At 35.4% G+C, this 11,268-nt stretch overlaps 1 protein-coding gene across 7 annotated transcripts; it reads right to left on the reverse strand.

Annotated features, from left to right (window-relative positions):
* Positions 1 to 3,602: 3,602 nt before the first annotated feature.
* LOC105788058 (probable plastidic glucose transporter 3) lies at positions 3,603 to 10,227 on the reverse strand. Of its 7 annotated transcripts, none has more exons than XM_012614751.2 (15): positions 9,973 to 10,221; positions 9,517 to 9,658; positions 8,768 to 8,879; positions 8,605 to 8,672; positions 8,385 to 8,517; positions 7,895 to 7,994; positions 7,716 to 7,828; positions 7,379 to 7,472; positions 6,265 to 6,418; positions 6,029 to 6,172; positions 5,872 to 5,945; positions 5,240 to 5,328; positions 4,814 to 4,928; positions 4,242 to 4,478; positions 3,603 to 4,073 (listed from the first exon to the last, which is right to left on the reverse strand). In XM_012614751.2, exons 1-14 carry the CDS (start codon positions 9,973 to 9,975, stop codon positions 4,296 to 4,298), a joined length of 1,524 nt encoding a protein of 507 aa, XP_012470205.1. In that variant the 5' UTR covers positions 9,976 to 10,221; the 3' UTR covers positions 3,603 to 4,073; positions 4,242 to 4,295. The 7 variants fall into 7 exon arrangements, with proteins under 7 accessions (XP_012470205.1, XP_012470203.1, XP_012470208.1 ...); XM_012614749.2 differs by having other exon boundaries at positions 9,511 to 9,658; XM_012614754.2 differs by having other exon boundaries at positions 9,511 to 9,658; positions 9,804 to 10,220.
* Between the last annotated feature and the right edge of the window lie 1,041 nt (positions 10,228 to 11,268).

Below are 11,268 nucleotides of genomic sequence, written 5' to 3' on the forward strand. Positions count from 1 at the left end.
AAAGGAAAAGAAGGATGCTGCTAAAAAGAAGTTTCCACCATGCACTCACTGCAAGAAATCCACTCATTTAGAAAAGTACTACTGGTTTAGGCCTGACATTCAGTGTAGAAGTTGCAAGCAACTTGGTCACATGGAAAAAGTCTGTAAAAACAAGGCAAAAACACAACCACAGCAGCAGAATCAAGCTCAAGCTGCTGAGGATGTTCAAGCTTAGGAGCAGCATGTTTTTATTGCTTCCTGTTTTGCAAGTTCGAGTAAGGTCAGAAAGAATTAGTTGATTGACAGTGGCTATACTCATCACATGGCATTTGATGAAGGCATGTTTAGGGAACTAGATACCAGCTTTATGTCCAAGGTCAGAATTGGGAATGGTGAGTTCATTGAGGCCAAAAGCAAAGGAAAAGCTATGATCTGCACTCAATCAAGTAACAAAACAATTTCAGAAGTTCTTTTTTTACCTGATATTGACCAGAATTTACTTAGTGTTGGTTAGTTGTTAGAGAAGGATTACTCCCTTATCTTTGAAGGAAAAACTTGTGTGATTAAGGATCTTTTTGGTCAAGAGCTTGTGATAGTAGCTATGCATGACAAATCCTTCATTTTAGATGTAAATCAGTTAGAAGTAAAGGCTTACACTACTCTGACTGATGAATCATGTTTATGGCACAAAAGGTTGGGGCATGTCAACTACAAGTCACTTGGTTTGCTGCATAAGATGAGTCTAGTTGAAAACATGTCCAGAATTGAGCCTAAAATGAAGTTTATGAGGTCTGTCAGCTTGGCAAGCAAACCAGACTACCTTTTCCAGTTAACAAAGCTTGGAGAGCTCAAGAGAGGCTCCAACTGGTCCATACTGATATTTGTGGACCTATAAAGACCTCCTCTTTAAATGACAGTAGGTATTTTGTGTTGTTCATTGATGATTGCACCAGATTCTATCGGGTGAATTTTTTGAAACAGAAGTCAAAAGTGGCTGATTTCTTTTGCAAGTTTAAGGCCTTAGCTGAGAATCAAGCAGGTTGTAAGCTGAAGGTATTAAGGTCAGACAATGAGACTGAATATGTGTCTCAAAAGTTTCAGAAGATTTGTGATGAAGTTGGAATTTAGCATCAGTTAACCACCATCTACACACCACAGCAGAGTGATGTTTGTGAGACAAAGAATAGAACTATTCTTGAGATGGCCAGGTGTTTGTTGTTTAAAGGGAAAATGCCTAACATTTTTTGGGCTGAGGTAGTAAATACCTCAGTGTATTTACTCAATAGACTGCCAACAAATACAGTTAAAAGCCAAACACCATTTAAAGCTTGGTTTGGACCCAAGCATACTGTCTCACACTTGAAAGTGGTTGGCTGTTTATGTTACACACTCGTACCAGCTGAAAAGAGAACCAAGTTGGAAAAAAGGTCCATTCCTGGAGTTTTCGTTGGCTAAAGCAACATAAAGAAAAAGGGTATAGGGTCTTTGATCCATCCACTAAAAGGATTGTTGTGAGTAGAGGTGTGAAGTTCAATGAAGGCAGTTGTTGGAAATGGAATGGAAGAACTGAAAGTTTATTTAAGCAAGACCAGCAGGATTTTGATTTGTAGCATGTTGAGAATAAAACTGAAATTGAGGAAGGATATGATGATGTACCTGTCAAAGGTACAAGGACTATAAGGACAACTATGAAAGATGTGATATGACTATTGTTGAGCCTTCCAACTTTGATGAGGCTGCAAAGGAGGGCTACTGTAAAGAAACAATGAAAGTAGAAATGGTAATGCTTCACAAGAATGATACATTGGAGCTGGTTGACAGGCCAGCACACAGAAAAATTATTGGTGTGAAATGGGTGTTCAGGATCAAGCATAATATAGATGGGTCACTGAACAAACACAAAACGAGGCTAGTTGTGAAGGGATATAGTCAATAGTATGGCATTGATTTTTCTGAAACCTTTGCACCAATTGCAAAGTTGGACACCATAAGGCTGTTGTTTGCCTTAGCTGCTCAAAAGATGTGGAAAGTGCACCAGCTGGATGTCAAATCCGCTTTCTTGAATGGATTTCTCAAGGAAGAGATCTTTGTTGAGCAACCAGAAGGATTTAAGGTTCTTGGTGAAGATTACAAAGTTTACAAGCTCAAGAAGGCTTTGTATGGTCTAAAACAGGTCTAAAACAGGCTCCAAGGGCCTGGTATGACAAATTTGATGCTTACTTGTCAAAGCTGGGGTTTGAAAAGAGCATTAGTGAACCTACATTCTCTGTGAAGAAATTTGAGAAAGAAACCTTCCTGATTGTGTCATTGTATGTGGATGATTTACTAGTTACTGGTTGTAGGAATGAATTGATTGAAGAATTCAAGAAACAGATGCAAGATATTTTTGAGATGACTGATCTAGGTTTAATGACCTACTTTCTTGACATGAAAGTAAATCAGAATGAGCATGGCATCTTCATAAGCCAACGAGCTTTTGCTCTAAATATTTTAAGCAAGTTTTGCATGAAAAACAACAAACCTGCTAGTACTCATGTGGCACAAGGAGAAAAACTCTCCAGCAATAGTGACCATGAACGAGTGGATGAGAAGGGCTACAGAAGCTTTGTAGGTTGCCTGCTTTATTTGATAGCAACAAGGCCAGACATCATGTATGCAGTCAGCCTTCTATCAAGGTTCATGCATTGCTGCAATGTTGCTCATTTCAAGGCTGCTAAAAGAGTGTTAAGATATGTTAAAGGGACCTTAAACTATGGGGTGAACTTTGTGAAGGCTGAGGAGCTGAAACTGGTTGGCTATTCAAATAGTGACTGGGCAGGCTCAGTTGATGGCATGAAGGGCACATGGGCTATTTTTTCACTTTAGGTTCATGAGTGTTTTGTTGGAGTTCTGAAAAAACAACAAACAGTAGCTCAATCCACTATAGAGGCAGAGTATATTGCAGCTGCTACTGTTGTTAAACAACCCATTTGGCTTAGAAAACTTTTGAGTGACTTGAATGCTGATCAAGAGGAAGCAACATAGATCAAAGTGGACAACCAGTCAGCTATTGCTATTGCCAAAAATCCTGTGTTTGATGGCAAGTATCACTTTGTAAGGGAGGTAGAACTATCAAAAGAAATAAATTTGAGTCATTGCAGTTCGGAGGTTTAGCTTGCAGACATTCTAACCAAGCCTCTAGCTAATGCAATGCTTGAGTACTTGAGGAAAAGAATTGGAGTCTACTGCTTTGCAGTCAAGGAGGAGTGTTGAAAGTTGGCAACAATACAGCAACAAGCAAATGTCTAAGGTGTATTTTGGTTGTTAAAACTTTTTGTAACATGTGACTTATATTTGGTTTGATTGTAATTCTTGTTTTGCTAAGGATTAGTCATGTACTTGGTTGATTTAGTAGCCTCTTAGGTTATCATTAAGTTGATTTTACAGCTTGGATACTAGCACAAGCAATGTTTTGTTTTCTTCCAATGTAAAGAAGCTACTTATGTACATTGTAATATTGCTTATTGAAGTAATGAGAGTCGTTAATTTTTCTCTCAACCAACGTCTGTTTTGCTTTTGTTTTTCATCTTCAAACACAAATTTTATTGTTTTTGATCTTTGGATGCTGATATAACTCAACAAAATGCAAGAAAATTATATCAAAGAACTTATGTAAACGTTACATTCGTTATATCAGTTACAACAATTTCAGCTCACTGACTCGGCTAACTAACATTTCTTAACCGACTATGACTGTGATCCTTCACTATTACTGACAAACAAAGCATCGGAGTACCCAACTCAAAAGTGAGGATCAATCATGGATTTACTTATGTTGAAGCTCAAAAACAGTATAAGCCATGTTATATGTATAATACCACATTAATAATTCCATCAGGAAATGTCCAGTTAGCAAGAAAAAAACTACAATAAGAAAACATTCTTAGAATACACATTATGAGCCTTGCAGAGTAAGCACCTGATGCATGCATTGTTTTCTTCCCATTACTCCATCTACAACATCATTTACCGGAGTTTGTATCTTCATATTGGTTTCAGACATGATTCAGTGAAAGAGACATGGGTGAATGGAACTGCTTAAATGCTTAGCAACTCTGCAAATAACAATATGTTTTAGTGATTTTTTTCATTTCCGAATTTCTTCTGCAAACCTAAAGTAGGCAACTAGACAACACAAGCCATAACTAAAAAAAGGGCTTTGGGTCCAAAAACTATACCTGGCTAACTAATTTAAACTAGAGTTCAGTTAGGTACATATTTACCTTAATATGCTATGTTCACAATGGTTCAGAGAATTAGATGAAACTGATAAACCTCTACTCTGGTGGAAGAAGGGTGATTTCGATCTCTTGAAGTGATTTTCCTTTAGTTTCCAACACGTTTCTCTTCACAAAAATTACTGCCACCAAACAGAAGGTGGCGAAAATTGTATTCAGGACTAATGGTCCTATCTGTTCCAGTAACCGCAAAAACAACAGACCCACAAAGAAATTTACCACCTGTTAAAAAAGATCAAAGCCAAAGGTGAAATAATTCTCACTGCGGACTTGTTACCGCATTTAAGAGTCAAGATCAAGGAAAGAACACCCAAGACCCTTATCACAAAAGCTTGTCTATACCAGGAGAATTATGAAATATCCAAAGGGACCTCAAGATTTGATATAATGCTTTGAAGTACGACTAACATGATTTCTTTTCAGGAAAACAATCAATTTAACATAAAAATCTATTCCGGGAATTTAACATGATTAACTTGTAGCTAAACAAGCAAAGAAGTAAATCCCGTGTCTAGCAACAGTTTCCAATAAGAGGAAGAAGAGTTATAGCTGGTTACCCAATGACTAGCCAAGCAAACTGACATTGCCTTCGCCCTTATCCGGCCCGGAAACATTTCTGATAGGAGGAGACTAGGGACTGGTCCAGCACCCACAGAAAAGGCCAAGACAAACCTGCATTTTCACATAATCAAAGCTTGTTTTAAGAGAATGCCACACCAGAAAATAACTCTACTAAATGTAGATGTTTCCTTTGAATACCCTTTGTAAAAGTCTAATAAAGATTACCTCAAACAAGGTCTATGGGACCCCAAAGATGCATTTTTCTCAGGTGGAAAATTGGTTATGCATTCAATCTGGTATGCATTGTCTTGTTATGAATGAAGAGGAAATTTTAAATAACCAAAGTCACACTAAGACTCAAGTGTTTAAGAAGCTTATTTCCATGCCAAAAAAGTTTGATCATCAAAGGATTAACAACTTACAACAACATGCCTCCAACAGATAGATAAACTTCATTGCTGCTAGAGACTAAGGAGCTAGCTGAAGCTGCCTGAAGACCCATTGCGACTATCTGAAACATAAAAGTATGAAGCGAAAATCATATGAAGTGTCAACATGAAGTGTCAACATTGTACTACAAATAATACAAACTGCTAGGTTCAAGTCTAACAGTCGGAAAATATGTACCATAGCATTAGCACAACCTGAAAATACATTAAACAGAAAACTTGCACCACAATATTATCACAATCAAATATATGCATATCCTCTAGGAATTTCATATGACTGCCCCTATATTTCCAAACCTTGTAGTTCTTAGCCTCTCACAAGGCAACAACAACGGTAACAGCAAACTGCATTAGACAATATTGGTAGTTTTATGGTATAAGTAATGCTGCAGAAAAATAACTACTCACTCTTAATTGCAAAATGGACACAAATTTGAAAGTCCAACCAAATCTTGGCATGCTTTCTCTTATGGGATTACACAATTAGATGCCAAATTATAAAAACCATAGACAGCTACAACACAACCATATTAGGAACTTTATATCATATATATATGCTGCTAGCATGCGCCAAACAATTAAACTGGTAAAAGTTTGTTCCTTACCATGCCCGAGAAACTTCCGATGAGAAGTACCTTCCTTCCCAGTTTATCCATCAAAAGCAATGCAGCAAATGATCCTGAGTTGATATAAACCTCAAAATAAAAGAAATGCTCTACCATGATGCACAAGTTGGATACGTGGTAATTGAGCCATTTATACCTAAGAAATTGGCAATCCCCACACATATGTTTGCGGACTGTGAGGATACACCAGCACTCTTAAAGACGGTTGACGAGAAAAAGAAAACAGAATTTATACCAGAAAGCTGTTGTAAAGCAAAAAGAGTAGACCCAATGAAAACAACTGCAAAAGGAGAAGTTAAAAAGTAACAATTTAGAAAGTAAGTATAGATACGACAACATAAAAATCTTACTGAAAATAATTAGCATGCTCACCTTTACGATGATGACCAAAAAGTAGCTCTGACAATTTGACTGTTTCTGCTTCACCCCCTCTCTCTGACTTCGACAATTCAGCCATTGCACCTTTGACATATGGTCCTCCTAAAAGTTTCTCAAATGCAGCTTCAGCATCAGCAGCTCTTCCTTTCTGAATTGTAAAGGTTATAAGTTTCTACCGAAAAAAAGCTATTTGAAGATAAACAAAGAGAAAGAATATCAAAGTGCTTAAATTCCTTTTTCTTTTCTGCTGAATAGATAAAGGAGAAACAAGTATGTTTTTATAAGAAAAGGGTGATATTCACCCATTCTAAGAAGAGATGATATAAGGATATGGTGTATTTAAAAAAAATTTCAGCCTCAGAAGAGTTTGTTTAAAACAATGTAATGAATCTGTTGTCCGATCTCAACACCTAGAGTACATCATGGATCTAATATCTTTCTTAAATATCTGATATAAGGATATAGCATATTAAAATTTCAGCCTAAGGAGAATTTGTAGAGAACAATATAATGTATCTGTTGTCCGATTTCAACACCTAGAGCACATCTAGATGCTTCTAATACCTTAAATATCTGATATATATCTAAATCCATCCACTAAAATTGATTTTTTGTCAAGTTGAAATTTTTCTCACAAAGATGCTTAACTTCCCAACGACTTTATATTCAGATCCTTTAATCTAACTGCAACTGCAATAAATAAGTATTTTAAGTGATTGTGCTAATACAAAATAAATGTCAAGCTAACCTATATTGCTAAAATTCTTCATTTTTCTTTAAGTTCTATAACCCTCAAAGGATCCTCCTAATGCAAGGACAGTTTTAGAAAAAGTTTAATATCCCCATATCAGGCACATACTTATATCTGACACTCACACCCAAGTCCAAATGATAGAAGCTAACTGTTCACAGTTCCTGAGAATATAATAATATAAAAGGTGAACATAATTTGATCTTCCGTTTTCATTTTCATAACTTTTAATAAGCTTTCAATCTTTCTACCTGGATTTAACTTTTTTATTAGGACAAGAGGACACTCAACGAATTCTTCAGATGTAATGAGAGTGTAAAATTATTCATTACTGAATATGAAAGGACAGCAAATGACCTTGAAAAGCCAATGGGGACTCTCTGGAGAAAATTCCATAAAAAGAGCAAGTAAAGCAGCAGGAACAGCAGATACCCAGAAACATATGCGCCACCTGTGTACATCATCAAATTAAGAAATATGTCATCTATCTGATTCAGAAAAGCACAATCCAAGTTGTTCAATTATGAATTCTTTTTGAAGAAGAGAATGTGACACCAAGCAAATCATCTTGTGGTGGGGCGCTGGTAGTGTGGTTGTAAAGTTTGCTTCATATAACCATAAACAACAGATTAAAACAACCTTTATGTTAATTATAATTTTCAAAGCTACTACTAATTCACTCAGCATTTCTTACCAACCCTCAGTTTCCTTAGCAGGGAATCCAATTAACAGAGAACTCATCAATCCTAGGCTTGTTGCAATCTGAGTGAAGCTTCCATATGTGCCTCTTACATAAGCAGGAGAAACCTGTGCATGGATCAAATTGCTATTTGCAAATATATGAAAGAAAAGAAGAAACCATCTTTTAGATACCTCTGTCACATAAAGAGTTGCAAGCGTTGGGCCAAGACCCATTCCAGTCCCAACAAATAACCTCCCTAAAAGCATACCCCAAAGGTTTTTTGCTGTTGCACTGCAAGAACATTATTGGATCTAAGAACCTAAACTGAGGAACTTTGTTAAGATTATCAATTTAAAAGACTGCAAGCATGATGCCAGGGAGAGCCTGTAATGTACTCTTTATAACTTAATTTGCATATGAGAACTAAAAGAGAAAGGTAGCTGGGGCTTGTTATTTCTCATAAATGGCTCAAGGACCCAAAACGCAAGTGATGGAAATTAAGAGGTAAATTTACCAGTTAATCTGAAATTTTTGCCTTGTGAATACTAGTATGAGCTAAAATCTAATAAAAAGAATCTGAATAAACCTTCAAAGGCATATCATATAAAAGCATTCAATTATACTGGAGATACATTCAAAAAATCCTAAAAGTTAAGGTAAATTAAATAATACAGCAATTACCTCATTGAAGACCCAATTATCATAGGTAAAGCACATAGCTGGAATGCCCTGCGAAACCCAACCCTATCCACTATCAAACCACTGAACGTTGATCCAAGAAAGCCCCCCCCTAAACATATGCTTACAACCAAACCTTGATTACAACAAAATACAACATATTAATAGAGCAGTTTCTCAAATAAGACACGAATACTAAAACCTAAATTCATTGCAATACTACCTTCAGCCATGGTATTCCCATTAAAATGAAGATCATTTGAAATACTTTCTAGCGTTTCATTAATTACTCTGCATTAACAACAGCGAGTATTAAGAATGCATTATCTCAAGAAATTCCACAAAAGAAAAACCAAGAACAAAAGAAAATCTCAAAAGGAACAAACCCAAGATGGTAACCGTATAAGAAGGAAGCTAAGGATGCCACGAGTATATACAAGAATGATCGCTTCCAAGAAGGGTTTCCAATCTCTTTACTCACTCCATTCAGTGAACGTACTTAAAAGCACACATATGGAATTAGCAAACAGTCAGTACTAAGTACTATTCCAAATTTGGAGCAAAATGCATGCAAATAAGAGATCAAATACACAATCCCATACCATAAAAAACCATAACATAAAACAAAAGCAAAGCTTTCAGCTTCATATAATTTGCATTTTTTTAAAAGGTTATAAAGGGGTTTCCAATATCTTTGATCACTCCACTCAGTGAACGTACCTAAAAGCAAAAATAAGGAATTAGCGAACTGTCAGTACTAAGTACTTCTCCAAATTCTGAGCAAAATGCATGCAGATAAGAGATCAAGTACAAAATCCCATAGCATAAAAAACCATAACACAAACCTAAAGCAAAGCTTCCAACTCCATACAACTTGGATTTTTTTAAAAGGTTATATATTGTTTCTTCAATAATGACCATTTTATTATCTTAATCACTAAAACAACCACTTGCTTCCTACTGCCCCCATATCAAAAGACAAACATTTGCTTACATGCCTCGTAAACAAAATCATGGCATAACCTTCTCTTGAAAACAAAAGTCATGGGATTACCAAAAATAAAACCCTTTTTAAAATACCAACTTAAAAATCACAAAGAAATGAAGAATCAAGGAAAATGGAGAAAACCTGAACCTGGCTCTTTGTCATAGGCATTGATATAATCTCTGGTGCCACGCTTATACATGGAATAAGCATCGGCGTGTCGTCCCCGCATTGCCACGTTACTATAAACACCCTCCTCCCCGGGACTAAATACAGAACTTTCGGAAATCAACTGCGAAATAAATTCAAAGATCAATCACAAATCAACTAATCAAATAGATCACTCCAATTTTTTTTTATTCCATCATGTAATTATGTAAGCCAAAAACGACTGCATTGAGAGAGAACAATAAAAAAAGAAAAGAAAAGCAAATTACGGAGATCAGAAATAGGAGTCGTTAAACAACAGAAACAAAGCTATCGTAGCCGTTTCTGTGGGATCAAGAAATAGAGAAACAACTTAACAGATCAAAAAGATAGTAAATTATTTGAGAAACAGAGGAACGGCAGCGTTCGTACGGAAGATCAAAACTTTAAATAACTCACCATTTTCGGGTTCACCAATAGAAAGAAATAAACAGATTAAAAGAAAAAAGAAAAAACAATAAACGACACATCGAATAAGGAAGAAATGAGCGTATATATATACATATATATATATATATATATATATATAGATATAGGTGTATAATTAGAGCTTTAAAATGAGAAGATGGAAAGTGGCGGAATCAGAATTCATTAAAGATAAGAGGTTTGACAAATGAGGAGGTAAAAGAGAGAAATCAGAAATGGCGAAATGACAAAGAACGGACAGGAGTGTAAAATGCGGTGGGAAAGGTCACTGATGATAGTCGCTAATGTCGCACTGTACTTGACAAAAGTGATTGTAGATGTAATCGTCAACTTTCCTTGAGACAGATCTAGCCGTGGTAAAAGTACCTGAGAAGCCCCTGTATTTAGGGTTAAATTACATTTTAACCCCTCTACCGAGGAAATGACAAATTAGCTCTTATACATTTCAAAACTTGAAAATTAGACCCTCCCTTACCATTTTCTCTTTAAGTAATGATGTGAAAGATGCTGAAAATTATTTTTTATTGATAAACTATACAAAACCCAATCAACTATACATTTTGTTTTATTTTGGTCATCCAACTAGTAATGTTTTTGATTTATTAGATAAAATTTTCGAAATTAAATATTTTAATCACTCTAAGTGATGTAGGCCCTTTTATTGGTTTAGTAATAAAATTAGTTTGCTAATGTTTACCCATTCTATCAATTTGATCCTAAATATAAAAATTCAACAAATTTAACTCTTAATGTTTACAAAATTTGTCATTTTAGTTCTAATTCTAAAGAATTCATAAATTTAGCCCTCAATATTTACAAAATTTTTCCATTTAGTCATAACTCTAATAATTTTAAAAATGTTTTTTTATAAAAAAATCATTTTAACCGTTTATAACCCATCAGCTAACTAGTGATGGCAACGGGGTGGGGCATGATGGTTTTTTGCTCGCCCCCGACTTGACTCTATGCTTTACCGTCATGTTTTGACCCTAACCCGACCTCGACTTTAAAAAATTTAACCAGCTATGAGCTCAAACTCAAAATTTAATAGTATACCCAACTCCGATCCGATCTGATCTGACCCGAGTTTAATTTTTTTATTTTTAGTTCTTTTGTAAAATTGTGTTTAATTAAAAAAATAAAATGAAAGGTTTTGACACCAATTATTATTAGATTTGCTTAATGATTTATCTCTAGAATTGTGTGCTAATGTATATTTACACGCATATATTGTGACCACAATACAAAAGAAAAAAGAAGGAACAAAGA

This window comes from Gossypium raimondii, chromosome 2 (assembly GCF_025698545.1).
Source record: "Gossypium raimondii isolate GPD5lz chromosome 2, ASM2569854v1, whole genome shotgun sequence".
Taxonomy (NCBI): Eukaryota; Viridiplantae; Streptophyta; class Magnoliopsida; order Malvales; family Malvaceae; genus Gossypium; species Gossypium raimondii.

What these genes read in the sequence shown, in the direction of transcription:
- LOC105788058 (XM_012614749.2), bottom strand. An exon ending in TTTTGGTCATCATCGTAAAG is followed by an intron (nt 6,173 to 6,264) that starts GTGAGCATGCTA and finishes CTCCTTTTGCAG; the next exon opens with TTGTTTTCATTGGGTCTACT. An exon ending in TTTGCTTGGCTAGTCATTGG is followed by an intron (nt 4,479 to 4,813) that starts GTAACCAGCTAT and finishes CTTTTTTAACAG; the next exon opens with GTGGTAAATTTCTTTGTGGG.